General features: G+C 53.4%; 4 protein-coding genes and 3 non-coding genes across 25 annotated transcripts in view; 2 read left to right on the top strand and 5 right to left on the bottom strand.

Annotated features, from left to right (window-relative positions):
• Positions 1-3,383: 3,383 nt before the first annotated feature.
• On the top strand, positions 3,384-6,885 carry COPS6 (COP9 signalosome subunit 6). Its single transcript, XM_004045883.5, has 10 exons — positions 3,384-4,029; positions 4,253-4,378; positions 4,578-4,709; positions 5,370-5,458; positions 5,563-5,625; positions 5,873-5,920; positions 6,013-6,127; positions 6,213-6,305; positions 6,395-6,495; positions 6,624-6,885. The coding sequence occupies exons 1-10, from the start codon at positions 3,951-3,953 to the stop codon at positions 6,762-6,764; spliced, it is 987 nt and encodes a 328-aa protein (XP_004045931.1). The 5' UTR covers positions 3,384-3,950; the 3' UTR covers positions 6,765-6,885.
• Positions 6,886-7,754: 869 nt separating this feature from the next.
• Positions 7,755-16,463, bottom strand: MCM7 (minichromosome maintenance complex component 7). Of its 3 annotated transcripts, none has more exons than XM_004045878.4 (15): positions 16,240-16,463; positions 14,993-15,072; positions 14,569-14,733; positions 14,261-14,385; positions 14,005-14,185; positions 13,560-13,697; positions 13,123-13,272; positions 12,816-12,930; positions 12,596-12,727; positions 12,282-12,365; positions 10,743-11,136; positions 10,356-10,439; positions 9,135-9,303; positions 8,256-8,365; positions 7,755-8,108 (listed from the first exon to the last, which is right to left on the bottom strand). In XM_004045878.4, exons 1-15 carry the CDS (start codon positions 16,268-16,270, stop codon positions 7,907-7,909), a joined length of 2,160 nt encoding a protein of 719 aa, XP_004045926.1. In that variant the 5' UTR covers positions 16,271-16,463; the 3' UTR covers positions 7,755-7,906. The 3 variants fall into 3 exon arrangements, with proteins under 3 accessions (XP_004045926.1, XP_018886250.1, XP_063564303.1); XM_019030705.3 differs by lacking the exon at positions 16,240-16,463 and adding an exon at positions 15,521-15,711; XM_063708233.1 differs by lacking the exon at positions 16,240-16,463 and adding an exon at positions 15,192-15,420.
• Positions 8,522-8,605, bottom strand: MIR25 (microRNA mir-25). Its single transcript, NR_106280.1, has one exon. It is a non-coding gene; the product is annotated as a microRNA mir-25 (primary transcript).
• MIR93 (microRNA mir-93) lies at positions 8,730-8,809 on the bottom strand. The gene has a single exon (NR_106279.1). It is a non-coding gene; the product is annotated as a microRNA mir-93 (primary transcript).
• Positions 8,955-9,036, bottom strand: MIR106B (microRNA mir-106b). Its single transcript, NR_106278.1, has one exon. It is a non-coding gene; the product is annotated as a microRNA mir-106b (primary transcript).
• Positions 16,339-22,123, top strand: AP4M1 (adaptor related protein complex 4 subunit mu 1). 3 transcript variants are annotated; one of them, XM_004045881.5, is made up of 16 exons: positions 16,339-16,472; positions 16,684-16,748; positions 16,856-16,944; positions 17,651-17,757; positions 17,840-17,936; positions 18,387-18,497; positions 18,590-18,670; positions 19,072-19,134; positions 19,855-19,921; positions 20,026-20,079; positions 20,217-20,323; positions 20,422-20,516; positions 20,934-20,978; positions 21,216-21,266; positions 21,378-21,489; positions 21,633-22,123. In XM_004045881.5, exons 2-16 carry the CDS (start codon positions 16,691-16,693, stop codon positions 21,855-21,857), a joined length of 1,362 nt encoding a protein of 453 aa, XP_004045929.3. In that variant the 5' UTR covers positions 16,339-16,472; positions 16,684-16,690; the 3' UTR covers positions 21,858-22,123. The 3 variants fall into 3 exon arrangements, with proteins under 3 accessions (XP_004045929.3, XP_018886257.3, XP_018886258.2); XM_019030712.4 differs by having other exon boundaries at positions 16,856-16,965; XM_019030713.4 differs by lacking the exons at positions 16,339-16,472; positions 17,651-17,757; positions 17,840-17,936 and having other exon boundaries at positions 16,644-16,748.
• TAF6 (TATA-box binding protein associated factor 6) overlaps positions 22,045-26,508 on the bottom strand; it is a 12,723-nt gene continuing 8,259 nt past the window's right edge. For all 15 annotated transcript variants that reach the window (XM_019030711.3, XM_055393046.2, XM_055393044.2 and 12 more), the window contains 6 exons: positions 26,133-26,315; positions 25,197-25,271; positions 24,945-25,070; positions 23,341-23,514; positions 22,903-23,100; positions 22,045-22,598 (listed from right to left, as the gene is read on the bottom strand). In XM_019030711.3, the coding sequence (XP_018886256.1) occupies positions 22,221-22,598; positions 22,903-23,100; positions 23,341-23,514; positions 24,945-25,070; positions 25,197-25,271; positions 26,133-26,315 (1,134 nt within the window). In that variant the 3' untranslated portion in view covers positions 22,045-22,220. The remainder of the gene's footprint in view (positions 22,599-22,902; positions 23,101-23,340; positions 23,515-24,944; positions 25,071-25,196; positions 25,272-26,132; positions 26,316-26,508) is intronic.

Here is a 26,508-nt window from a genome sequence, read left to right as displayed (position 1 = left end):
CAACAAGGCAAAGGAGTTCTTTAATGTGTGAGAGAGCAGTGCAAACGATCAACTTTACTAACCCTAGAATAATTTTCATCTTGTTTTTATTTTAGCCTTCTATCTAGCTGAGAAGCATTATGCTCCTTGGAAGCTGCCTAGCATTCTTTAAAGAGAGACATTTTTCTGGCCAGGCACGGTGGCTCACACCTGTAATCCTAGCACTTTAGGAGGCCGAGGCAGGTGGATCGGTTGAGGCCAGGAGTCTGAGAACTGACTAGCCAACATGCTGAAAACCCATCTCTACTAAAAATACAAAAATTAGCCAGGTGTGGTGGCGCAAGCCTGATATCTCAGCTACTTGGGAGGCTGAGGCACAAGAATCACTTGAACCCAGGAGGTGGAGGTTGCAGTGAGCCAACATCTCACCAAAGAGATACATTTTTCTGACCTGGTTTTTCCAAATAGAAACAAGGCATTAGGTACTTTTCTTTGACAACCCTCTCAGTTTGTCCAGACCTGGTTGGTTTATCACTGGGGACTAGAATAAAATAAATTCCTTTTTAACTTCCCTTTGGCCAGAAGACCCCTCTTCCTGCAGGATTTCTTAAGTCCGTTCCATTGAGGGTTGCTGGCCCCTTCAAGTTTCCTTCATCCAGGCTCCTAAACGGAGAGATTGCATAATTCCCCTGTAAATTATAACTATCACCATATGGGGCTGTTCAGGGTCATAACACAGTTCTTCACCTGCTTTCTAGGAGCTTACACTTTGGGTGGGGATACAGACACCTAGAGCCAGAGTCTGTCTGGCTCTTTCTAGGTGTCTGTACCCCTCTTTGTAGGGGTGGCAGGAGGAGCAGTGTGTGCAACTTGCTTAGGTTTAGGGGTAAGGAGGGGGTGGAGCAGCCTAGGCTTGCCAGATGTGAATTTTGGGTTTTTTTATGAAACAGAGTCTTGCTCTGTCACCCAGGCTGGAGTGTGGTGGTGTGATTTCGGCTCGCTGCAACCTCTGCCTCCCGGGTTCAAGTGATTCTCCTCCCTCAGCCTCTCGAGTAGCTGGGATTACAGGCATGCACCACCACGCCTGGCTAATTTTTGTATTTTTAGTAGAGATGGGGTTTCACCATCTCTACTGGTCGAGACCAGGCTGGTCTTGAACTCCTGACTTCAGGTGATTCACCCACCTCGGCCTCCCAAAGTGCTGAGATTACAAGCATAAGCCACTGTGCCTGGCCAGGAACTCAGTATTTAAGGGAAGAAAGCATGCAAGAGGAAAATAAGGAAGAAGGAGAGGCAGTGAGGCAAATGTTTTTTGTTTTGTTTTGTTTTGTTTTTCTTGAGACAGTGGCTCGCTCTGTCAGCAGGCTGGAGTGCAGTGGCGCAATCTCGGCTCACTGCAACCTCCGCCTCCCAGGTTCAAGCGATTCTTGTGCCTCAGCCTCCCAAGTAGCTGGTACTACAGGTGCGTGCCACCATGCCCAGCTAATATTTTGTATTTTTAGTAGAGACGGGGTTTCACAGTGTTAGTCAGGATAGTCTCAATCTCCTGACCTCGTGATCTGCCTGCCTCGGCCTCCCAAAGTGCTGGGATTACAGGCGTGAGCCACTGCACCCAGTCCAGCAAATGGTTATTTTATTTTATTTTTTGAAATAGAGTCTCAATCTGTTGCCCAGGCTGGAGTCCAGTGGGTCCATCTCGGCTCACTGCAATCTCCACCTCCTAGGCTCAAGTGATTCTCCTGCCTCAGCCTCCCAAGTAGCTGAGATTACAGGTGGGCACCACCACACCCAGCTAATTTTTGTATTTTTAGTAAAGATGGGGTTTTGCCATGTTGGCCAGGCTGGTCTTGAACTCCTGGCCTCAAGTGATCCACTCGCTTCCCAAAGTGCTGGGATTACAGGCATGAGCCACTGCACACCCTGCTGCAAATTGTTACTTTTTTGTGAGTTTCTCATTAGTGTTTGGTAAATCTACATTTTATGTAAGATACAATAAACATTTGAAAAGAGGGAGTGGAGGAAAAAGTCAGTTATGCATCTGTCTCAGGATAGGTGGAGGGATGATTCCTGGTCTCTTCCTTGTTCTATAATTGGGAAGATAAGCTTGTAATCAACATTGTCAGTATGAGATTTCACAGAACTCGGATTAGGGCTGGTTTATAGGGGGAATGTTTATGCTGAAAGATTTAGAGGCTAATTAGGAATTTCCTGGCAAGCAATTTGTGAGGAAGACCATCTGGGGAGGTATATGCCTTTTGCCATTGTAGGAACCTGGCTTATGTATGAGGCTATGACACAGGGTTGTGGAATTACAGCTATCTGGGAACAAAAAGGAAGGGAGTTTTGACTCACTTCCCAAGCATAAATTTCCTCGGCATGCCTCTACCATACCCAGCGAATTTTGTTTTCATGTTTTGTTGAAACAAGGTGTCACCGTGTTGCCAAGGCTGGTCTCAAACTCCTGGGTTCAAGTGATCCTCCAACCTTGGCCTCCCAAAGTGCTGGGATTACAGGCGTGAGTCACCATGCCTGGCCTTGTGGAGTTATTTTCTTTCTTTCTTTCTTTCTTTCTTTCTTTTTTTTTTTTTTTTTTTTTTTGAGATGGAGTCTCACTTTGTCTTGCCCGGGCTGGAGTGCAGTGGTGCGATCTCAGCTCACTGCAGCTTCCGCCTCCCGGGTTCAAGCAATTCTCCTGCCTCAGCCTCCTGAGTAGCTGGGATTACAGGCGCCTGCCACCACGCCTGGCTAATTTTTGTATTTTTAGTAGAGATGGGGTTTCACCATGTTGGCTAGGCTCGTCTCAAACTGCTGACCTCAAGTGATTGTCTGGCCTCGGTCTCCCAAAATGCTGGTATTACAGGTGGGAGCCACCATGCCTGGCCTTGTGGGGTTATTTTCGAAAGTCCTTGAGATAATTCCTATCTCAGACATGCAAGCACGAGACCTTCTCCTTGGTGTTCTCATGGCTCCAATTTGTTTGGACCTGACAATGTGATTTTGTCCTGGTATCTGCAACTTTCACAAGATGGAGCAACTCAACACCAGATTCCACCCCTAATTATTCCTTCATTCACTCAAAAAGTATCTAGGCACCAATGTGTCAGGCACCGTGTTGGTCACAGGGGATACCATGATGAACAAGAGAAGGAACCACAGGCTTTTGAATGGGAGACTAAAGCATGTGAAAAACACACGGAGAGCTGGGTGCGGTGGCTCATGCCTGTAATCCCAGTGCTTTGGGAGGCTGAGGATGGAGGATCGCTTCTGCCCGGGAGTTGGAGACCAGCCTGGACAACCTAGTGAGACCCCCGTCTCTATCAAAATAAAAACAAATAATAAAATTAGCTGGGTGGGGTGGGGTGCGCCTGTAGTCCCAGCTACTCGGGAGGCTGAACTGGGAGGATCACTTGAGCCCGGGAGTTTGAGGGTGCAGTGAGCTGATATCAGGCCACTGCACTCCAGCCTGGGCGACAGAGCGAGACCCTGTCTCAAACAAAACAAAACAAACCACCACCACCACCAGACATGGGGGCCAGTGCAGCTGAAGCCTGAAGATCAAGGGCTAGAAGAGGCCAGGCCGGGGCCAGATCAGGCAGGGCCTTGCAGGTTGTGGTTAGTTGTTTGGATTTTATTGTGAGGGAAATAACACGACATGTCATTCCTTCTGCAACAGCCTTAAGAACTAGGCGTTCTTATCCCAATTTCACAGACGAGGACGATCAAGTCGTTAATTTGTCAAAGGTCACCCGCAGGCGACAGGCGGGGACAGGGTCTGGGAAAACCCGCTAGGCACCGAGGCCCAGAGGGCGTCGGGCGTCCCCGCACCGAGTGCCGCCCGCCGCGACCCGGGAACTGCCTGCTCCCCGGACGCCAGGCCCGCCGCACGCCGCGGGGACACGGAACATGCGCCGCTCGCCTTACGGAAGCCGGGAAGGAAGGGGGCGGGGCCGAGGCTGGCGGGCGCGGGGAAAATGGCGGCGGCGGCGGCGGCTGCAGCTGCAGCTACGAACGGGACCGGAGGAAGCAGCGGGATGGAGGTGGATGCAGCAGGTAACGGGCCGTGCGGGGGCGGCTTCCGGAGACCTCCTTCAGGGGTGCGTTGAGGCCTCCCTGTGCTCCCGGGAGAAGGGAGGAGGGCGGAGCAGCAACATCTTTCCCTGGGATAAGTTACGGGAGGAAAGTGTGGCCCGGGCTCCGCCGTCCCCCACTGCCATCTCCAGGGAAGAACGTGGGGCCCGGACTCTCACCCTCTCTCCTTTCCCTCCACCCTTAGTAGTCCCCAGCGTGATGGCCTGCGGAGTGACTGGGAGTGTTTCCGTCGCTCTCCATCCCCTTGTCATTCTCAATATCTCAGACCACTGGATCCGCATGCGCTCCCAGGAGGGGCGGCCTGTGCAGGGTGAGTGTTGGGCATAGACTCCAGTCTCCTCTCCTTGCTCACCTCCCCCAGGCAGTGGTCTTTTCCCCTTCCTCTACTGGAGCCAATTCCCCCTCCCCCAAATCATCGTTTCCCCAATACATGGGTCCCACTGATCTCAGACCCTCAGGTCATAGAAGTTTCTTTACCCTCACCTTTTCCATGTCATTCTCTTTCCCAGTGATTGGGGCTCTGATTGGCAAGCAGGAGGGCCGAAATATCGAGGTGATGAACTCCTTTGAGCTGCTGTCCCACACCGTGGAAGAGAAGATTATCATTGACAAGGAATATTATTACACCAAGGAGGAGCAGTGTGAGAGTGGAATAGATGTGGGGAAGAGGAGTGGGAGTTAAAAAAAAAATGTACGGGGTGGGGAAGATGGAGAGGGTTGGAAAGAAACAGGAGAGGAGACCAAGAACAGGGGAGAAAAAGTGAAGAGAGTAGCTGGAGAGATCTCAGAAAAAGAACACGTTCAGAGTTCTTTCTCAAAAGAAAGTAAAGGATGAGAGAAGACAGGATAGAAGGGAGTAGTTATTCTAAACTGAGCCCCGATTTGAGGAGGGAGGAGAGAAGCTGGTGAAAATACACCAGGAGCTTCACATTGAGGAAGGATGGTTTAAAGAATTACTATGTCAGGCCGGGCGCAGTGACTCACGCCTCTAATCCCAGCACTTTGGGAGGCCGAGGTGGGTGGATCATGAGGTCAGGAGTTCAAGACCAGCCTGGCAAACATAGTGAAACCCCATCTCTACTAAAAATACAAAAATTAGTCTGGCATGGTGGTGCGTGCCTGTAGTCCCAGCTACGCGGGGTGCTGAGGCAGGAGAATTGCTTGAACCTGGGAGGCGGAGGTTGTGGTGAGCTGAGATCATGCCACTGCACTCCAGCCTGGGCAACAGAGGGAGATTCCGTCTCAGAAAAAAAAAAAAAAAAAAAAAGAATTACTATATGTTCTGGCCCCTTCCCCTCTAGTTAAACAGGTGTTCAAGGAGCTGGAGTTTCTGGGTTGGTATACCACAGGGGGGCCACCTGACCCCTCGGACATCCACGTCCATAAGCAGGTATGCATGCTCACACCTGTGCATGCTGGGGCAGAGAATGGAGAATGAGGGGAAGGAGAAAGGTAGGGGGCACTGACTTCCTGTGCATTGTCCCTCTCTTCCAGGTGTGTGAGATCATCGAGAGCCCCCTCTTTCTGAAGTTGAACCCTATGACCAAGCACACAGATGTGAGTAATACTCCATGCCTACTCTGTCATGATTGTCGCTATACCTTTTACTGTGTGACACTCCCCTATTGGGGAATGCCAGATGCCACTTACCAGCTGTGAGTCTGGCTTAGTCATTTAATCTCCAAACTGTGAAAGGAGGTAATCCCTACTTCATTCGTTTCTTGGGAAGATGAGAGGAAATGTGTAAAAGCAGCTAGCCCAAATGTTGGCATATAGTGTTCAGGTTTCTCCATCTCCTTCACAGCTTCCTGTCAGCGTTTTTGAGTCTGTCATTGATATAATCAATGGAGAGGTAATACCCTACCCACCCTTCAACCCTCAGATCCTGCTCTTGGCCTCTTTCCTGCTTTTGATTCTCCCTTTGTGGGTTACCTTGCCCTGTAGGCCACAATGCTGTTTGCTGAGCTGACCTACACTCTGGCCACAGAGGAAGCGGAACGCATTGGTGTAGACCACGTAGCCCGAATGACAGCAACAGGCAGTGGAGAGAACTCCACTGGTAATGGAGGGGATTCCTTGGAAGTGGGGTTGGAAGGTGTGGCCACATCCCGTCTCAACCTCCTTCTGTCCTCATCCCCTTGCAGTGGCTGAACACCTGATAGCACAGCACAGCGCCATCAAGATGCTGCACAGCCGCGTCAAGCTCATCTTGGAGTACGTCAAGGCCTCTGAAGCGGGTAGGACAGGGGCTTCCCTGGCATTCTTCCTCTCCCTCCTGGGGAAGTGACAGCATCCAAACTAATGCAGTCTCTTTTTGTGCCTTTAGGAGAGGTCCCCTTTAATCATGAGATCCTGCGGGAGGCCTATGCTCTGTGTCACTGTCTCCCAGTGCTCAGCACAGACAAGTTCAAGACAGATTTTTATGATGTGAGTGTAAAACCCGGATGGGGAGGCGGGGCTTATGCTGTCACTTTCACGTGCAGGACCGGGGACTGTTGTTCCCCGGGCATGCCACGAGGGATCCCGAGGAACTGGTCCTTTCTGTTCCCTCCCAGCAATGCAACGACGTGGGGCTCATGGCCTACCTCGGCACCATCACCAAAACGTGCAACACCATGAACCAGTTTGTGAACAAGTTCAATGTCCTCTACGACCGACAAGGCATCGGCAGGCGAATGCGCGGGCTCTTCTTCTGATGAGGGTACTTGAAGGGCTGATGGACAGGGGTCAGGCAACTATCCCAAAGGGGAGGGCGCTACACTTCCTTGAGAGAAACCGCTGTCATTAATAAAAGGGGAGCAGCCCCTGAGCACCCCTGCTAGTGGCTCTGTCCTCTCTGTTAGGCACCACACTGGTTGGTCAACTTGGATGTTCATCGAGGCTCATTCTGGCCTTGCTCACAAGCCCTTCTGATGCTCTTCAGTGAGGGAGGCACTACCATTTGTAGTGACCCCATGTCAGTCACATGGACTGGTCTTTAGCAAAGCCCAAGGCTGCCTGCTTCCACCTAAGTGGTCTCTGTTCTACACTTTAATGTCACCCTCTACATCATCTTACATAGCCCACCCAACCTTATAAACATAATTGACTACTTTCCTGGGCTAAATTGTTTTTCACACACGCAAAAAAAAAAAAGGGATAGTAAGCAGATTTTTATTAGAAACAAGTCCAAGCCTTGATCCTGTGGGCACTGTGAATTACCAGGAGGGAGAGTTTCTCAATGACCGTTTACTACATATTTTGGAGAGGCAGCTAGGAAGTGGTCTAAAGGTTGGGATTGCTTATGTGATCACTTGTGCTGATTTTCATCACCCGCTAACCAGAGCTTTAGAGTGGGAGTTGGGAACTAAGTAATGACCTGTCTGCTAGAAAAGGGGAAAAACCAAGAGACCCTGCATTTCATACTGGCGCCATATCCCCAGAGCCTGACTTGCACACAGGCAGTATAAGACCAAATAAGGGAGTCGGGGGGCTCAAAAAGTGGAGCCCCATCTTAAGTATCTCCAAACAGCAGGGACCGCTTAGTCCTTGCCGCATCCCCAGTGTCTATACTGGGGGCCTGGCAGGGAGATGCACTTTACTCAGGTAATTTACTGAGTGGATGAAATAGCATAAAAACGAACAGGTAGGAATCTAAAAAACGCACAATACCCTGTTTTAATGGAAGTCAGGCCCAGGCTAGAAGATGACAATCTACAAACACTTTTATTAGCAAAAGGAGTAAGTGCAGCATGGGAGAAAGAGGGGCTCCTCCTTCCCCTCAAAGGCATCACTGCCCCTTCCCAAGGGGCAGGCCAGCAGGGAACAAGAGGACCCCAGGGTTGCAAGCAGGCTGGAATCAGACAAAAGTGATCCGTGTCCGGGAAGCATTGACCTGCCAGACATTGAGCTCCTCATATTCATCCAGAGCCGCCTGGAACTGGGCGGGTGTGAAGCCACGAGATACACAGCGCTGCTCTGCCTCAGAGAACCGGACACTTCGGCCCCCTGAGACCAGTTCACGGACGGTGGCAAATATCACATCTGCTGGCCTCTGAGTCCTGAAGGAAATGAGTGGGTGTGTAAGGTCAGGAATGCTCGACATCAACAGAGAACAATGGTGGCCAGTGTTAGAATTGAGGCCAACCTCAGACACATGGCCACAGAAGCCAAAGTGACGCAGCTTTGTCCTTCACTAAACCACTCACCTAGCTGTCTGCCCCTTGTCTCCTAGAAGAGAGTCCTTTGACATCTCCATTAGCCTGATGGCTTCATTCACATCTTCTTTCTCCACCACATCCACCATTCTCAGACGTGCCTAAGGGGAAGGTAGGGGAGAGATGGGAACGGGAGGAGGGCAGTGGAACGAGGTCAGGGGACACCCTTGTTCTGGCTTTAAGGCTGGGCAGCCCATGGGTCGCCTACTCACAAAACAGGAGTGGAATCCCCCCTCCCCCCAGCATCCGCAGTGTTGGGCCGGCACTGTCAGACCGAGACAAGTGCAATGCCCAGGGCAGCGTCCAGCAATTGCCCAAGTCTCCGCCTCTCAACACTGGCCAGTCCCGGAGTTCAGCTGTCCTGTGAGGGAGACCAGACCCTTTTGAACGCCACTGGGCTCCCCAGCATGACAGATGGAGCTTGGGGAGCTCAGCCAAGAAGACAATTGGCAGAGAGAACGTGTCCCGGGGGCTCGGGAAGTGCTAGCTCAGCAGTAGGTCGGGTAATCACACTACCTGCACGAACAGCACTTTGGAGCCCCCAGGACTGAGGTCCAAGACGGGAGGACAGAAAGGAAGATCTGTAGCACAGGATCTAGGACACATGGAGTGAAACAGACCCCAACCACCCCCTCAGTGAAGGTTAAGAAGTGGGGAAAAGGCCTTTCCCTCCACGGACGCTGTGCGTGCCCTGCTGGAGCAGCAAGTACCCACAGTGCGGTAGCACGGAGAGGACCACTATCTGCACTGTCAGCACTTTAGCCCCGGCAGGGCTGGAGCGGGAGGTGGGGAGGCGGCGATGAGAGCACGGTAAGGAGCTACCCTTTTAAGGGTCAAAACAAATGGCCCTCCAGCAATTTGGGCACTTACCAGAGCAGTGGAAAGGCGCAGGATAGCCAGCAGGGTCCGGGCAGAAGTATAGGTGGCATCCTTACTAGCCCAAGCCTCTCGCCTCATCTCCACGTATGCTGCTGTGATGTAGTCAGCTAGAGACTCTGGCACCGTGGGCTGCTTCTCGCGGCACATGGCTATGTAACGCCTGTGGGGGAAGGTTCATGGGGAAGCAGAAGAGGGAGATGGGGAAGGGAGTGAATATGAGCCCATGTTGTTTTCTGTACCAGGGCTCCCCATTTAACATGGTCCCCTCCAAGAATTTTAAGTGGAAAAAATAAATTAGCGGGTGATTATTTGCTTGGCTTGAATATCACTGATGGATTTCACCAAACGTACAGCCCCCCAGTATCCTCCAAGTTATTTCCTATTTTTTTCGGGAAAATGGCCTTTGTAAGACAAATCGGTCTGTCATTAAGAGAGGATCCAGACCCCTCCTCTGAGCGCATGTCATGTCAAAAAATATATTTTATTTAAAGAGAACTGTTTACAGAATATTTAAAAGGGAGTAAAAACCTGAAGGAACACTGGAGGCTCATGGGAAAATAGCGATAGAGATTATCATCCAGAATGCCTGGGAGCAGGTGTTTTAAACTTTAAATTTTGGAGTATTTGCATATGCATGAGATAGCTTGGGGATGGGACTCCAGTCTAAACATGAAATTCACCTGTATTTCATATACAACTGATACACATAACCTGAAGGTAATTTTATTAAAAATATTTTTGTGGGCCAGGCGCAGTGGTTCATGCCTGTAATCCCAGCACTTTGGGAGGCAGAGGTGGGCATCCTGGCCAACATGGTGAAACTGCTCTCTACTAAAATACAAAAAATTAACCAGGCGTGGTGGCGTGCGCCTGTAATCCCAGCTACTCAGGAGGCTGAGGCAGGAGAATCGCTTGAATCTGGGAGGCAGAGGTTGCAGAGAGCTAAGATCACGCCACTACACTCCAGCCTGGGTGACAGAGCAAGACTTCGTCTCAAAAAAAAATAAATAAATAAATTGTGTAGGAAACAAAATTTCCTGTGTCCCTATGAAGTGTGGAATTTTCCACTTAAAAGCTGATCTGAGGCTCTGGACATGTCTGTAGCGGGAAGTGGTGGTGTGAAAAACACACACCCTAAGACTAATAAGCACTTTTTCAGGAGGCTCGCACGGCCCACGCCAACGTTTGCCCACCTGCACCCAGCTCTCCTACCTCATGAGCTTCATGTCCAGAGGTTCAAACTGGGAGGGGGGCTGCCGGCTGTGCTGGTGCACATAGGTGATGTGCTGGGCCAACCTGGACAGAGGGAAGGTTAGAAGGAACACCCTTTTTAGGGCTACACACCCATGTCCTCTTAGGTGTCCCTCCTTTGGCTCTGCCACTTCCTCACAGTGTAGGAGGGACAAGCTTTCCCGGGAAATCCTCATCAGCATTTCAGCCCCAACCCACCATTTCCCTGAGAACCATGGACCAGCCCCTGCTGCAAAGGGGAGGCTCTGGGATTTCCAGGAGCATGGAATTTGTTTTCTGATTCACCTCCCCTCCTCCCTACACAGATCATTACAGGGGACCTCTCTTTGGGTGTTGAGCTTCATTCACCGTAGGTCATTGTCTCGGTCGGGCCGGTCCTGAATCAGCCAGAGGAGGTCAAACCGGGAGAGCAGTGCAGCAGGTAGCTGTATGTTCTGCTCCAGGCTGCGGCGAGGGTTGTAGCGCCCGTAGGCAGGGTTGGCGGCAGCCAGGATGGAGCAGCGGGCATTGAGTGTGGTGAGAATGCCGGCCTTGGCAATGGAGATGGTCTGCTGCTCCATGACCTCGTGGATGGCTGTGCGGTCGGCCTCAGCCATCTTGTCGAACTCATCAATGCAGCACACACCCTGGTCAGCCAGCACAAGGGCCCCACCCTCTAAGGTCAGTTCTCCGCTCACGGAGTCTCTCAGCACAGCTGCCGTAAGCCCCACTCCTGAGGAGCCCCGGCCTGTTGTGTACTGGCCTGGAAGAGAAGAAATAAAGAACCATGAGAGAGAAAGAACAAGAAAAAGAACAAGCAAAAGACAACAAACGAGGCGAGGCCTGCGCTGGGATCATTCCACTCCCTCCACCAGGCCTTCTTGAGATGCCTGAGATCTGTGGGGCACTGGCAATGTCCCCCTTTCCCTCCCACTGGTTCTCTTCAGAGCACAACTGTGGCTCACTGAAACCTTGGCTCCTGGGCTCAAGCCATCCTCCGGCCTCAGCCTCCCAAACAACTGAGACTATAGGCACTCACTACCACACCCAACCAATTTTTAAAACTTTTTAGTAGAGGCCGGGCGCAGTGGCTCACTCGTCTAATCCCAACACTTTCGGAGGCCGATAACAAGGCGGGCAGATCACGAGGTCAGGAGTTCGAGACCAGCCTGCCCAACACAGTAAACCCTGTCTCTACTAAAAATACAAAAAGTGGCCAAGTGTGGTGGCATGCGCCTGTAGTCCCAGCTACTCGGGAGGCCGAAGCAGGAGAATTGCTTGAACCTGGGAGGCAGAGGTTGCAGTGAGCCAAGACCATGCCATTGCACTCCAGTCTGGGTGACTGAGACTCCATCTCAAAAAAAAAAAACAAAACAAAAAACAAAACAATACCCAAACAAAAAAAACTTTTTAGGCTGGGTGCAGTGGCTCACGCCTGTAATCCCAGCACTTTGGGAGGCCGAGGCGGGCAGATCACGAGGTCAGGATATCGAGACCATCCTGGCTAACACGGTGAAACCCCGTCTCTATTAAAAATACAAAGAATTAGCCGGGCGTGGTGGCGGGCGCCTGTAGTCCCAGCTACTCGGGAGGCTGAGGCAGGAGAATGGCGTGACCCCAGGAGGCGGAGCTTGCAGTGAACCAAGATAGCGCCACTGCACTCCGGCCTGGGCGAAAGAGCGAGCCTCTGTCTCAAAACAAAAACAAAAACAAAAACAAAAAAAACCCAAAACTTTTTAGTAGACATGGAGGCGATCTCAAAATCCTGGCCTTAAATGATTCTCCCTGCCTCAGCCTCTCAGAGCATTGGGATTACAGGCGTGAGCAAACATGCACCCCTACTTTTTGAATAAACACTGTGGTCCTGTCTGTCACTATATTCACCTCCCGCAAAGCCCAACTACTTACTGCGGGGCGCCAGCCGATCGATGTATGACAGGAGCTGAGACTTGGCCACACCAGGATCCCCCATCAGACAGATGTTGATGTTGCCTGGAGGAAGGGAAGGCAGCCCTGGAATGACTCTTCTCCCAAGTGCTTGGCCAATAACAGAGCAATTTTGAGTTCTGCCTCCCCCTAACACCCAGCACTATTTCTAAGCCCTCCCTGTGTTCACGAAGGCAAGATGTCCACTCATATTGTGACCTACAGGGACACTTGTCATCCTTTTTTCCTCCTAAACGACTTCATCCACCCTGAGCCTCTCCCTTGTTTCTTCTTACCCCGGATTTTCATGCCTCGAGGAGACTGGTCCACACCCCCCACTAGCAGGAGCAGCAGTGCCTTCTTCACATCTTCATGCCCGTATATTTCTGGGGCGATTGAAGCTGCCAGCTTTTCATAGAAATCCTCCTCTGTAGAGAAGTTAAGGTTGTTGTATTTTCTGGGGGAAAAGGGAGCTAGGATGTAAACGGAATTTCCTCTCTCCCCCCTGCCCCTCACCTGCAATTTGCCTCAGCTCCTCCCTGGTGAGCTCTCCAGCCCCAGACTCATCATCCTCACTCTTGTTCATCTTCACAATCCGATGGGCTTCCAGGTAGGTTTCTGAGAGTAAACCCTTGGCCAGGAAAATGCCAGGATACAGATGTAATCCCTTCAACTTGCCCATCACTGGATTCCCTAACAATTTCTTGACAAATCCCTGGGTTCTGTTTTGTTTGGGGTTTTGCTGCTCTTTTCTCTGTGTGGGTAGAATGAGTAGGTGAGGGAAAAGGGGATGATCCATTCCTCATGTCAAACTCTTCCTTACCTGTACCACCTGTCGGAACCCAGTGCGCAGGATTGGCAAGAAGATACCAGTGACGCTGACGTGGTCTCCAGGCTGGGCAATCCTTGTGTTCTCTCCTTCTACCAGCACCGTGATACTACGAGGGATATTTCCCACAGGCACCTGATCACTCTAGGGGAGGTAAGGGCACATAAGACTAGGAGAAATGGACAAGGACCCAACCTTCCCTCCCTAGGCATCCCACTCAAAGGCTCCCAGGCTACCCAGCCACAGACAAGCCCACAGGAGGGGTGCTGAGACCTCCTTTCCCCTTCCCAAGGCTCTCAGGAAATTCTAGTTCCACCTCCCTCCTGCACTTCCCTCTTTTGTTCTTCTTTCTTCCTGCCATTCCACAAGTGACTACAGGATTCAAGTGGACTCCCGATCCACCTGCCCAGGGCCACGTACCCCAAACTCACATGTTCTTGCATCTTCATCTCCTGGAATTTGATGAATCTGGAGCCCCGTGTCTGCAGATACAGCCGCCCTCCTGAGCGGTTGGTTTGGCACTCCTGGCTTGGGCACATGATCAGAGGCATGAAAGTGGGAGACTGGATCTAGGATGTGAGAACAGAAACACCAAAGGAAGTCAGAAGAAAAAGAGCCCCATTGGGTTGGTCCTTTGAATCACATTTTCTCTTCATGGCAGAGATCTTGTAAGTGTCAAGAACCCTCTGAACTTACTCTGGGTCAACAATAAACACCCAGAAAATAGGTAGAAAGACCACTACATACCCAAGAATGAAAGGCAAACACACAGGCAACTTTTACAACCAAATAAAACAATAGGCATCACAGGATCAAATTAATCTCTACAAAACAACTAATGGGTAAGTGCTTTCCTGCTCCCTGCTCGACACGTACCGGCTGGTAGGTCTCCGCCCCACACTGGTCACAAGTGTAAGTGGCCACCACCATCTTGGGTTTGACTTCAGAGACACGAGTGACGATTCCACGCACAGTTACCAACTTCCCCACAGAGTCAGCCCGCACTTCCCGGATCACACGAGGCTTGTTGCTGCTTGGGCCTTGAAAATACAGCTCACTAAGGGGAGAAAACAGTCACAAACAAGATCCTGGAGAACCAATCCCTACATCTTTCCCGACAGAGACCACTCACAATCTGCGCATGAGTTCAGCAGGGTACTGGTTCTGGGGGCTTCGGACCATCCCAGGGTCCCGACTCCGCTGCTCCATCATTAGCCGATGCTCAATGTAAACGTCCAGAACATCTTTATTTACCACCTAAAGGAGAAGAACAAAAAAAAAAAAAAATGAGCAACAGGATGGGGAAAGGAGAGCACAGAGAACACCAGGCAGAAGTGCCCCTCCTTTCTGCCTGCTCAGAAAACATCAGTATCTGAGCAGCCTCTCTACAGAAGCTTAAACGCCTCGCCCTTTGTTTGCCATTGTTCTCTAACCACTCACTTCCCTCTCCTTGTACTGAGGCAGCAGCTCTTGTACGGCATCAGCAAAGAGCTTCGCATAGCGCCTGGCATTCTCACAAATTGAGTCCACCAACTCGGGGTCATCCTCGGCTACGTCGTCCAGGTCCACATACAGAGCCATCTGTTCCCGATGAGCCAGCCGAACCTCAAGTGGGGAAGAGACAGAAACACCTCAGAGCCACATTCACCTTGCTCACCAGCGTTCATATGTGAAAATGCATCACTGAGAACTCAGCACAGGCTCTGGGCATCCACAGGGGAGAACACAGCGCCACACAGAGCGATACTCGCTTTTCAGCTCTCAAACCCTCTAATTGTTATGTCTTTAATAAAACAAGCCAAGCTGCTGCTTATGGCTCCGTAAGCACCCCGCTCCCCATTCCCTTTACCCAATCTAGACTTACCAACTGGTTTCCATACTTCAACTGCTTCTTCCCAAGTTCATCATCCTGGTAGAACTCTTGTAAGAACTTCTTAACCTTTTCTGTAACATGAAATGTAAAACCGTAAGACACAAACTTTAAGACAAATCTTAGATACCCATTTTCGCTTAAAACACGACCTATGAACTAATTAATAGTATGAGCATTTAAATAAACCTACCGAATTCTCCCCAAAGTGGGCATAACTCTTTTTCACAAATCTGTTTCTAATCAGCGAAGAATAAAGAGCCCGTGGCAGTGCACAGGGCCATCCAACATCTCCCCAGGGGAATTCCGGTCCCTACTTTAGTTTAAAATTCTAGCGCCCTTCCCCATTGGCCCCCCACACTCCGGTCTCAAGGTTCTCAGCTTTCTTTCCACCCCTATGATCCCCCGCCTTCTTTGGGTCCCCTTAGCCCCTGATTTCACCGGGACCTCCGCCACCAGGCGGGTCCCGCACCCCACCCCCGCTCCCGCCATCGCTTCCGCTCTTAGTAAACAAAGAAGCACATGGGCCCGGATTCCAGCCGCTTCACAGCTCGGGATTCCTCCGCCCAGGGCGGGAGCCAGTCCAGCCATTGGCCATCACATCGAGAGACACCGCGATCCCAGCCCACTGCCGCCTTTCCCGGGCCCGAGCGAAGCTCCGGATCCCAGGCACGCCCCCCCGGGCCGCAGCTCTCTCCGCGGCCGCCGCGCGGAAGGACACTGTTTACACGACACTCCCTCCAGCCTCGTCGCGCCACTTCCGCCCGGCTCCACTTCCGCTCGGAGGGCGGCCTCAAACGGCCAATCCCGGCGCGCAGCGGCCCCGGCCTGCCCGCCCCCGGGGCCTCCGCGCGCCTCGGGAGGACGCGGGAACCTGGGAATGCCCAAAAGCGCGAAGAAAGCGGGCACGGGAGCCCAGAGCCCTTAAGACTCTCCTGAGGTCCTGGGCGCGACTTTTCCCTGTGCAGCCCCCAGCCGGGTTAGCGCCCCCCCAAGCCCCCAACCCCACGACCCTAACACCTTTACCAGGTGGGATTACTAGCTTTTCTTCAACATCGATGGCCCCCCGCACGGTTCCCAGGCCCCGTGGGCCTTAGCCAGGCCGCAGCTCGACCCTGCCTCTGGCCTCGCGCACCCCAGAACCCGCCGACCCCGGTCCCCCAAGACCCTAGCTCACACCAACAGGTGTTCCCCGGGAGGCTCCCCGCGCAGGACGCCCTCCCAGGCTCGTAGACCCGTACCCTTCTCTAGCGCGTAGTCCTTCAGTGCCATCGCTGCCGAGGGCCGTGCGGCAGCGCTTGGCGGGCTCAGAGGTCTTGCTCCTGGGGAAGCTGAGAACCTCCGCGCGGTGGACTGTGGCCGGCCAACCGAAATTGGCGCGAAACGTCGCCCCCCACGTGACCGGCGCCACTGCGTGCGGGCCAATCGAAGAAGGCGGCCCTCTTCACCTCCCGCTAGCCGCAAGCCAATCACCGTGCGGGCCTGGAATGAGTGACGGGGAGGCGGTGCGGGCGTCGGAAGGGAATCTCCGGGCGGGGTAGTACAGGCGCCGGGTTTCCCGCGGTCCGAGCTGGCGCGGGCGGAGGAGAATCGCTCTTAAAGGGCCAGCGCACACGCGTTCTTTTGTTCCGGGGCCTCAGGGCGGGGCAGGCCCGACTTTCGCCGTCTTCTTGTCTACTCTCCAGAACGGCCATGATTTCCCAATTCTTCATTCTGTCCTCCAAGGGGGACCCGCTCATCTACAAAGACTGTATCCTAGACCCTTGGGGCTGGGAAGGGGCGGAGGGGCCGGGCGGGAGGGGCGCCCAGGGCCAGCCTGTGTCGCAGGATCCTTCACTGGGTCCTTCCACCCGCCAGTCCGTGGGGACAGTGGCGGCCGGGATGTGGCCGAGCTCTTCTACCGGAAGCTGACGGGACTGCCAGGAGACGAGTCCCCGGTTGTCATGGTAACCAGTGGCGGGAAGCGGGTGAGGAGCGGGGCCCCGTCGGGCCGGGTGGGCGCCAGCTCCCTCCCAGGATTGGTTCATTGGTAGATTCCACTTGGGGGGTGCATTCCTCCAAATAAAGCTAACGTGAGGCCCGGCGCGGTGGCTCACGCCTGTAATCCCAGCACTTTGGGAGGCCGAGGCGGGCGGATCACCTGAGGTCAGGAGTTCGAAATCAGCCTGGCCAACATGGTGAAACTCCGCCTCTACTAAAAATACAAAAAAAAAAAAAATTAGCTGGGCGTGGTGGCGGGCGCCTGTAATCCCATCTACTCGGGAAGCTGAGGCATGAGAATCGCTTGAATCCAAGAGGCGGAGATTGCAGTGAGCCGAGATCCGGACACCGCACTCCAGCCTGGGAGACAGAGCGAGACTCCCTCTCGGGGTAGGTGGGGGTGAGGAAAAAAAAAAAAAGAGTCCATCGGGCGCCAGCAACACACCAGGCCCAGCTCCCTGCGTGACTCCATCCTCAGCAACTCGGAGTAGTTACTGTAATTAACCCCGTTTCCACATTGGGAAGCTGGGCCCAGGCATTTGTCATGTATCTCCCAAAGGCACTGCTGTTGTGACTAGTAAGAGGCATCGGGATCCGAGCTCAGGTCTCCTGGGTTCTGATCACTCCACCTCCCTTTTTTTAATGCCTCTCTTCTCCCTGCCTGTGTCTCAGCATCACGATGGCCGTCATTTCATTCACATCAGACACAGCAGCCTCTATTTGGTGGTCACAACTTCAGAAAACGTTTCTCCCTTCAGCCTCCTAGAACTGCTCTCCAGGTGAGGAGGGTTGGGCTGGGCACCTGGTAGCTAGGAGGGGTCTGAGAGGAGGAGAAAATACACGCTCCAAGTGTTTCCTCAGGTTGGCCACCCTTTTGGGCGATTACTGTGGCTCCCTGGGCGAGGGGACCATCTCCCGCAATGTGGCTCTGGTATACGAACTCCTGGATGAAGTGCTGGTGAGAATCAACAATCCCCTTCTGTGGCCCCCACCCAATTCCCCTGAAGATACATCTGCTCTTCTACTGTGGGATGCTGTGGTTAGGAGGCCAAGTCTACCTTTTTTTTTTTTTTTTTTTTTTTGCTTTTAGAGACAGGTTCTTGCTCTGTTGCCCAGGCTGGACTGCAGTGGTGCAGTTATAGCTCACTGCAGCCTGGAACTCCTGGGCTCAAGCCGTCCTCCTGCCCCAGCCTCCCCTGTGCCTAGCTAATTGTTTATTTTTTGTAGAGACGAGAGTCTCGCTGTGTTGCCCAGGCTGGTCTTGAACTCATGGTCTCAAGCCATTCTCCTACGTCTCGGCCTTCCAAAGCGCTGAGAGTACAGGAGTGAGCCACCATGCCTGGCCCCACTCCCCCTCTTTACCCCTTCCCTCCACTGATCACTCAGACTGTCCTTCCTTTACCACTAGGACTATGGCTATGTACAGACCACATCCACGGAGATGCTGAGGAATTTCATCCAGACGGAAGCTGTGGTCAGCAAGCCCTTCAGCCTCTTTGACCTCAGCAGCGTTGGCTTGGTCAGTAGAGGGAAAGAGGAGGGTGAGGAAAGAGAAGAGGGGTTGGCTGGGGTTGTCAGACCTGATGATTGATTGCTTTGGATGCTTTACAGTTTGGGGCTGAGACACAACAGAGCAAAGTGGCCCCCAGCAGTGCAGCCAGCCGCCCCGTCCTGTCCAGTCGCTCTGACCAGGTGAGGGAAGGATCCATGGGGTCAGACGCTCTGGTTTTGCTCTGGGATCCGGGAGTCCAAGATCTTAGGTCGGGCACAGCGGCTCACGCCTGTAGTCCCAGCACTTTGGGAGGCCGAGGTGGGCAGATCACCTGATGCCAGGAGTTTGAGAGCAGCCTGGCCAACATGGTGAAAACCTGTCTCTACTAAAAATGCAAAAAAAAAAAAAAAAAAAAAGAAAAAGATCTTGGCACATCTCCCACCTCCCCCAGATGTAGGTGGAGGTGGGAGATGATCCCTTCCTCACCCATGTCCTCACCCTAGAGCTGTAGCTTTGACTGTCCTGTCCTTTCTCCCTGTCTGTCCATTTCAGAACATAGGCTATTCTGCTTCCAACCACCCAAATTCTCTCTCTTTCTCAGAGCCAAAAGAATGAAGTTTTTTTGGATGTGGTCGAGAGATTGTCTGTACTGATAGCATCTAATGTAAGTTTGAGCTCCCAAACCTGGAGCTGAGGACAGATGGGACTTGGGAAACGTGGTGGGGTGGCTAAGACTCCCAGCAACGGCCGGGCACAGTGGCTCATGCTTGTAATCCCAGTGCTTTGGGAGGCCGAGGTGGGAGAATTACTTGGGGCCAGGAGTTTGAAACCAGCCTGGGCAACATAGCCAGACCCCGTCTCTACAAAAAATACAAATAAACAAATTACCCAGACATGGTAGTGTACACTTGCTGTCCCAGCTACTTGGGAGGCTGAGCCAGGAGGATCACTTGAGCCCAGGAGGTTAAGGCTGCAGTAAGCCAAGATCGAGTCACTGCACGCTAGCCCGGATGACAGAGCAAGACCTGTCTCTTAAAAAAAAATAAATAAGTAAATAAAGGCTGGGCACAGTGGCTCATGCCTGTAATCCCAGCACTTTGAGAGGCCGAGGTGGGTGGATCACTTAAGGTCAGGAGTTTGAGACCAGCCTGGCCAACACAGTGAAACTCCGTCTCTACTAAAAATACAAAAATTAGCTACTTATGGTGGCAGGCATCTGTAATCCTAGCTACTTGTGAGGCTGAGGCAGGAGAATGTCTTGAACCTGGGAGGTGTAGGTTGCAGTGAGCCGAGATCACGCCACTGCCAGCCTGGGCGACAGAGCGAGACCGTCTCAAAAAAAGAAAGAAAAAAAGACTCTAACCTTGACCCCCCTGCCTCCCAGGGATCCCTGCTGAAGGTGGATGTGCAGGGAGAGATTCGGCTCAAGAGCTTCCTTCCTAGCGGCTCTGGTGAGGCATCTGCAGGCAGGACCAAGGGTTGGGGTTAGGGCGGGTTCCTTGGTGTCTTAAACCATGGCATTGCTGAGTTCTCCTGATGGTCTCTCCTCCGACAGAGATGCGCATTGGCTTGACGGAAGAGTTTTGTGTGGGGAAGTCAGAGCTGAGAGGTGAGGAGAAAGTGGGTCTTTCTCCCCTTGGAGTAGGTCATTGCCAGAGTTCATGGAGAGAAGTCAGACAGAGCCTCCCCTCTCCTTGCTCCTCTCCCAAAACATGAGTCAGGAGAGAAGTCTCTCTCTCTTTCCAGGTTATGGGCCAGGAATCCGGGTCGATGAAGTCTCGTTTCACAGCTCTGTGAATCTGGACGAATTTGAGTCTCATCGAATCCTCCGCTTGCAACCACCTCAGGGCGAGGTCAGGGTTGGGGTGGCCTCATAAATTCCGTCCACCATGGGAAAGGGGGCAGTGGGGTCGTGAGACCAAACTAACCTTGTTGCTCTCTGGTCTCTCAGCTGACTGTGATGCGGTATCAACTCTCCGATGACCTCCCCTCACCGCTCCCCTTCCGGCTCTTCCCCTCTGTGCAGTGGGACCGAGGCTCAGGCCGGTGAGACAATTTCCTGGGTTCTAGAACTACCTTGGAACCCAAGCCAAGACCTGTATGTTCCCAAGACTCACTGCAGAGTGGGGGTGGTAGTAGTGGTGATGGAGTGCAAATTGGAAAAAGGCTTGGGTTGGGCCCGGTGGCTCACACCTGTAATCCTAGCACTTTGGGAGGCTGAGGCGGGAGGATCACTTGAGCCCAGGAGTTCCAGACCAGCCTGGGCAACATAGTGAGACCCCATCTCTCTGAAAAAAAAAAAGGAAAAAGCTTTGGCTAATGGAGTTGGGCTGGGCTTCAGCCCTTTTCCCTCTTGGGAGTACAGCCCACACCCACACAGCCCCACATGGAGGTCCCTGGTGGGGAATGGTGAGATGCCAGTAGAAGATGGCCTGAGTCGTGGTGTTTTACCCTCTCATCCAGGCTCCAGGTTTATCTAAAGTTGCGATGTGACCTGCCCTCAAAGAGGTAAGAGTGAGGCCGGCCTGGCTGAGTTCAGCTCTGTGGGACGGAAGACAGGGCCAGGGCACCTGCTGCTTCTCCCTTCAGATGCAGCTGCCAGCCTCAGAAGCCAGTTAAGGTAGAGGCTGTAGAATTTGGGAAGGTGGGGGGCACCTGTGCTGAAATCCTGTTGTGACATTGAAGAGGAACAGGACAAGGGACTGTGCCTTCCTGGGGCTGACTTTGTTCCCGTCTCCTCTGTAGCCAAGCCCTCAATGTCAGGCTGCACCTCCCCCTGCCTCGAGGGGTGGTCAGGTGAGTGTGTGCACCCACCACGGGGAGATTCCTGGGGAGAGAGTGAGCTCAGCATGACGGGTCTGCCTCAAGAAGGTGCCAAGCCCAGCACCTTCCCTTTCCAAACTCCAGCCTGTCTCAGGAGCTGAGCAGCCCAGAGCAGAAGGCTGAGCTGGCAGACGGAGCCCTTCGCTGGGACCTGCCTCGGGTGCAAGGAGGCTCTCAACTCTCAGGCCTTTTCCAGGTATTCGCTGTGGACCCCCCGCCCCTCTCCTCCCACCTTCACTTGCAGCCCCCACCCCACCCTCCCGAAGCAGCTGCTGCCTGGTTCCCCCAGCATGGTCAGCTTCTTGCCCTCCTTCCTCTCCCTGCCTCTGCCCCTCACAGATGGACGTTCCAGGGCCCCCAGGACCTCCCAGCCATGGGCTCTCCACCTCAGCCTCTCCTCTGGGGCTGGGCCCTGCCAGTCTCTCCTTCGAGCTTCCCCGGCACACGTGCTCTGGCCTCCAGGTCCGATTCCTCAGGCTGGCCTTCAGGCCATGCGGCAATGCCAACCCCCACAAGTGGGTGCGACACCTAAGCCACAGCGACGCCTATGTCATTCGGATCTGAGGCTCCCCAAACGAGGACACGGCGGCCAAGGCGGCGGTTTGTCCCACGGGAGGACAGTCGTTTCTTTTCCAGCCTCCTGGCCTTCGGACTCTGAATCTGGGCAGAAAGAGTCCTCAGTCCCAAGACCAGGAGGGGGCAACGGACCCAGCCTTTCCGTGGTATCTGATGCAGGAAGGACTGCAGTGGATCAGAACTTACAAACCAAACTTTTATTCTGAGAAACTGGCTGTACAATATCTAAAAAGAAAGTGACATGAAGGAAGCAATCTACAACTTTCTTCTGCTTAGCGTGCATGCATGTGTGTACGTGCACGTGTGTACATGTCTGCATGTGTGGGAATCCAGGGGCTGGCAGGTGGAGCATCACGGAGCAGGCTGAGGGGAGCCGGAGTTGGGCTGGGAGCCATTGGCTTTTGGAGTCCCTGGAGCTGGAGGGGGACTGTCCCCAGCTTCCTGCTTCCCCCCACAAAGGGCACTGCCGCTGAGTGGGGACGGGGACGATGCCGGGGGAGGAACTGGAGAAGGATGGGAGGTGGGGCCTCCTTTGCCCTCCCCTGTTGGGGGAAGTGAGACCACGATGTACTTCTGGACACTCCCAGGACCAGAGGGAGCAGTGCTGGGGGGTGTGGTGGTGGCGGTGGAGACCAGCTTGACGATGGGCTGCACGCTGGGGATGGTGGTGGTGACGGGCGAAGTGGTGGTAGAACCTGAGCCAGGGGCCGAGGTGCTGAGGGACAGGACCTGGATAGAAAGGAAAGGCAGGCCGCTTGCCCTGTGCCCTCCCTGCCCCCCAGAGGCCTGGCGAGGACGCTTCACTCGCTCCCTGCCTGAACAAGTTGTTCCTGTAGTTCACCCTGTAGACAGCTATGGCTGGAGACCTTGTTCCTGCAGGGCAGCTATAGCCCTGCAGGACCCCGGTGGGCGCCTCTTCCAGCTCTTGACTTGGGGCCCAGAGGGGACTGTGCTCTACTCCTGGGCCTCCCCAGGGTGCTCTAAGGCAACCCAGGCCCTCCAGATGCTCCCTGTCCCACACAGCTCTGCATACCTGCTGGGTGGATGGGGCGCTGGAGGACGATGACATTACAATAAACTTGGTTGGAGGAGGGGAAGGCTGTGGTGGGGCAGCCGCTCGTGCAGACACCAGTGTCTGGACAGGAAGTGCGATGGAGCCAGGAACCTTCAGCAAGCCAGGGGTGCGAGGGCCAGGCTGTGGGGCCTGCGAGAGGGTCAGCGTGGGCCGGGGCTGCGGGGAGAAGAGGAAAGGGGGAAGTGGCAGCATCTACTAAGAAGAGGAGTCTGAAGGGAGAGGCCTGGGCTCCCCTCGCTCTTCCTCAGTGGCTCTCACTGGGGCTGGGACATCCTCACTCAGGGCCTGGTTGCCCTGAGACTGCTGACTGAGGGCACATGTGGCTGTGTGCGAGTGCCTGTCCCACACAGGGGTTCTCTGCTTCCTCCTATTCCTCCTCCCCACCCGGCCACGGACCTGCGTGATGGTCAGAGTGGTCCTGTTGACCTGCTGAGCCTGCAGAGCAGCCTGGGCCCGAGCCTTGACCACCTGGGAGCAGAGGAGGGGCCCAAGGGACCCGAATTCTGCCCGATAGGCATCCTGATTGTCAGGCGGTGGGCGCAGCTTTGCCAGAACAGGAGCACAGTGTTTCTGCAGAACAGAAAAAAAGCCAGGTAGAGGGAGGGCTGGGGAAAAAAGCCAGGTAGGTGGAGGGCTGGGGAAAAAAGCCAGGTAGAGGGAGGGCTGGTGACACTCTTGAGAAGAACCTTGGGGATGGGGTAAAAAAGGACATTCCTTATCATCTCAGTGCCCCTGTTGGAGGCCAAATTATGCTGAGCTATTAGTGTGTGTATAGAACACTGGGCTTTCTCATAAGAAAAGATGGGCATGGGGCCAGGTGCAGCATCTTAGGCCTGTATCCCAGCACTTGGGAGGCTGAGGTGGGTGGATCACTTGAGGTCAAGAGCCTGGCCAAAATGGAGAAACCTCATCGCCACTAAAAATATAAAAACTAGCCAGGCATGGTAGCACGCACCTGTAATCCCAGCTACTGGGGAGGTTGAGGTACTAGAATGCTTGAACCCAGGTGGTGGAGGCTGCAGTGAGCAGAGAGGTTGCATCAGTGCACTCCAGCTTGGGTGACAGAGTGAGACTGTCTCAGAAAAAAAAAAAAAAAAAAAAGAATGGCTGGGTGTGGTGGTTCATGCCTGTAATCCCAGCACTTTGGGAGGCTGAGGCTGGCAGATCACCTGAGGTCAGGAGCTCAAGACCAGCCTGGCCAATATGGTGAAACCCCGTCTCTACTAAAAATACAAAAAATTAGCCAGGCATGGTGGCGCGTGCCTGTGGTCCCAGCTACTTGGGAGGCTGAGGCATGAGAATTGCTTGAACCTGAGAGGCAGAGGTTGCAGTGAGCCTGAGATCGCACCACTGCACTCCAGCCTGGGTTACAGAGTGAGACTCCATCTCAAAAAAAAAAAAAGAAAACATGGGCACTAACGTGTGAATGAACTTGCTAAATACTGTGGCAGGATGGTTAATCAAGAGCGCATTTGCCTTGTACAGAGAAGACCACAGAGTAACAGGAGCATTGGGGAAGGATGGTCCAAATGCCACAGGCTGAGTGTGTTAAGCCCTTCTTTTTTGGGGGGCGGTGGTCTCCCTCTGTAACCCAGGCTGGAGTGCAGTGGCACGATCATAGCTCACTGTAGCCTTGAACTCCTGGGTTCAAGCAATCCTCCCACCTCGGCCTCCCTAGTAGCTGGGACCACAGACACATGTCACCACTCCTGGCTTTTTGGGTTTTTTTGCAGGTGGGATCTCGCTACGTTGTCCAGGCTGGCCTCATACTCCTAGGCTCCCAGAGTGCTGGGATTACAGGCAGAAGCCATCATGCCCAGCCCCCTTATTTCTTACTCAGTCTAATCTCAGTCTTTCCATCTGTAAAATAGTATCAGACTCTGCAATGTCCTCTGAAAACATGAGGCAAAGATGGGAGTAAGTGAATAAAATATGCCATATGCTTGCTAAACACCGCCTGTGTCTCAGTGGGCAGGTGTGGGGACAGGGGCTTCGGTCACCAGCAGGAGGCTCTGCACATGGTCTGCTCCAATCCGGTCAATGTTGCTCAGCACAGGGCCGTCCAGCACACTGCGGATCCGCTCCCCTTCCTGCTGCAGCCGGGGCAGAATCAGAGTCTTGATAACCTGTTGGAAGGGAAAGGGAGAAGCAAAAGCCGGAGGGTCACCAGGGTCTCCCAGATGGGGGTACAGTGCCCTCTATAACCTCATGACCGTGTCCCCTCCCCCATTTCTTCCTCCCAGAGGCCTAACATCGTGTCCCAGCTCAGCCAAGCCTGCGATGGAGCCATAACGAGTCGTCCAGGGCGTCTTCTCGTCCACCCAGCTCTGTAAGGGGAAGGAAATAAAACTAAGATGAAGGGGTCTGAAAGGATGATTGATAGGGACCTAAGTCTTTCATAGACACTTTCCTTGTAAATCATTAAGACATTACAATGAGGCCAGACGTGGTGGCTCACACCTGTAATCCCAGCACTTTGGGAGGCCGAGGCAGGCAGATCACCTGAGGTCAGGAGTTCCAGACCACCCTAGTCAACATGGTGAAACTCTGTCTCTACTAAAAATACAAAAATTAGCCAGTTGTGGCCAGGTGCAGTGGCTCATACCTGTAATCCCAGCACTTTGGGAGGCCAAGGCAGGCAGATCACCTGAGGTCGGGAGTTCTAGAGCAGCCTGACCAACATGGAGAAACCCCGTCTCTACTAAAAACACAAAATTAGCTGGGTGTGGCGGCACATGCCTGTAATCCCAGCTACTCAGGAGGCTGAGGCAGGAGAATCATTGGAACCCAGGAGGCGGAGGTTGTGGTAAGCCAAGATCGCACCATTGCACTCCAGCCTGGGCAAGAAGAACGAAACTCCATCTCAAAAAAACAAACAAAAAAAATTAGCCAGTTGTGGTGGCAGGTGCCTGTAATCCCAAGTACTCAGGAGTCTGAGGCAGAAGAATCACTTGAACCCAGGAGGCAGAGGGTGCGGTCAGCAGAGATCGCACCACTGCACTCCAGCCTGGGCAAAAGCGAGACTCCATCTCAAAAAAAAAAAAAGGTATTACAGACAAGCCTCAAGACCCTTAGACCCCCACAAGTTCCAGTCCCTCTTCCCTCTGCCCCCTTGTTTCCAGTGTGACTTCCCCCAACCAGAGGTGGCCAGTGATGAAGCAAATGATGCTTAAGTTTTCCTGGCTCACCTTGGTGAAGGTCTTGGTGATCCGGGACTGGATGTTGTTAGTGGTTGTGCTAAAATGCTTGCAGATCTGGGCCACCAGGCGGGCAGCAAAGTCTCGGAGTGCCCAGTGATTGTCCACATCTGGTCGCAGGCACAACTGTCTGCTCACGATGCAGGTCATCACAGCCGGAATCAGCTCATGGACCTAAGGGAGAAAGGGCGGGACAGCTGATTCTGGTTTTGTTTGTTTGCTTGAGATAAAGTCTTGCTCTGTCACCCAGGCTGGTGTGCAGGGACACAATCATGGCTAACTGCAGCATCAATCTCCCGGGCTCAAGCAATCCTCCCATCTCAGCCTCCCAGGTAGCTGGGGCCACAGGTGTGCACCACCATGCCTG

Source organism: Gorilla gorilla, chromosome 6, assembly GCF_029281585.2.
Source record: "Gorilla gorilla gorilla isolate KB3781 chromosome 6, NHGRI_mGorGor1-v2.1_pri, whole genome shotgun sequence".
Classification (NCBI taxonomy): domain Eukaryota; kingdom Metazoa; phylum Chordata; class Mammalia; order Primates; family Hominidae; genus Gorilla; species Gorilla gorilla.
The sequence above is the reverse complement of the archived record's forward strand: the minus strand, read 5'-3'. Positions and strand labels throughout refer to the sequence as shown.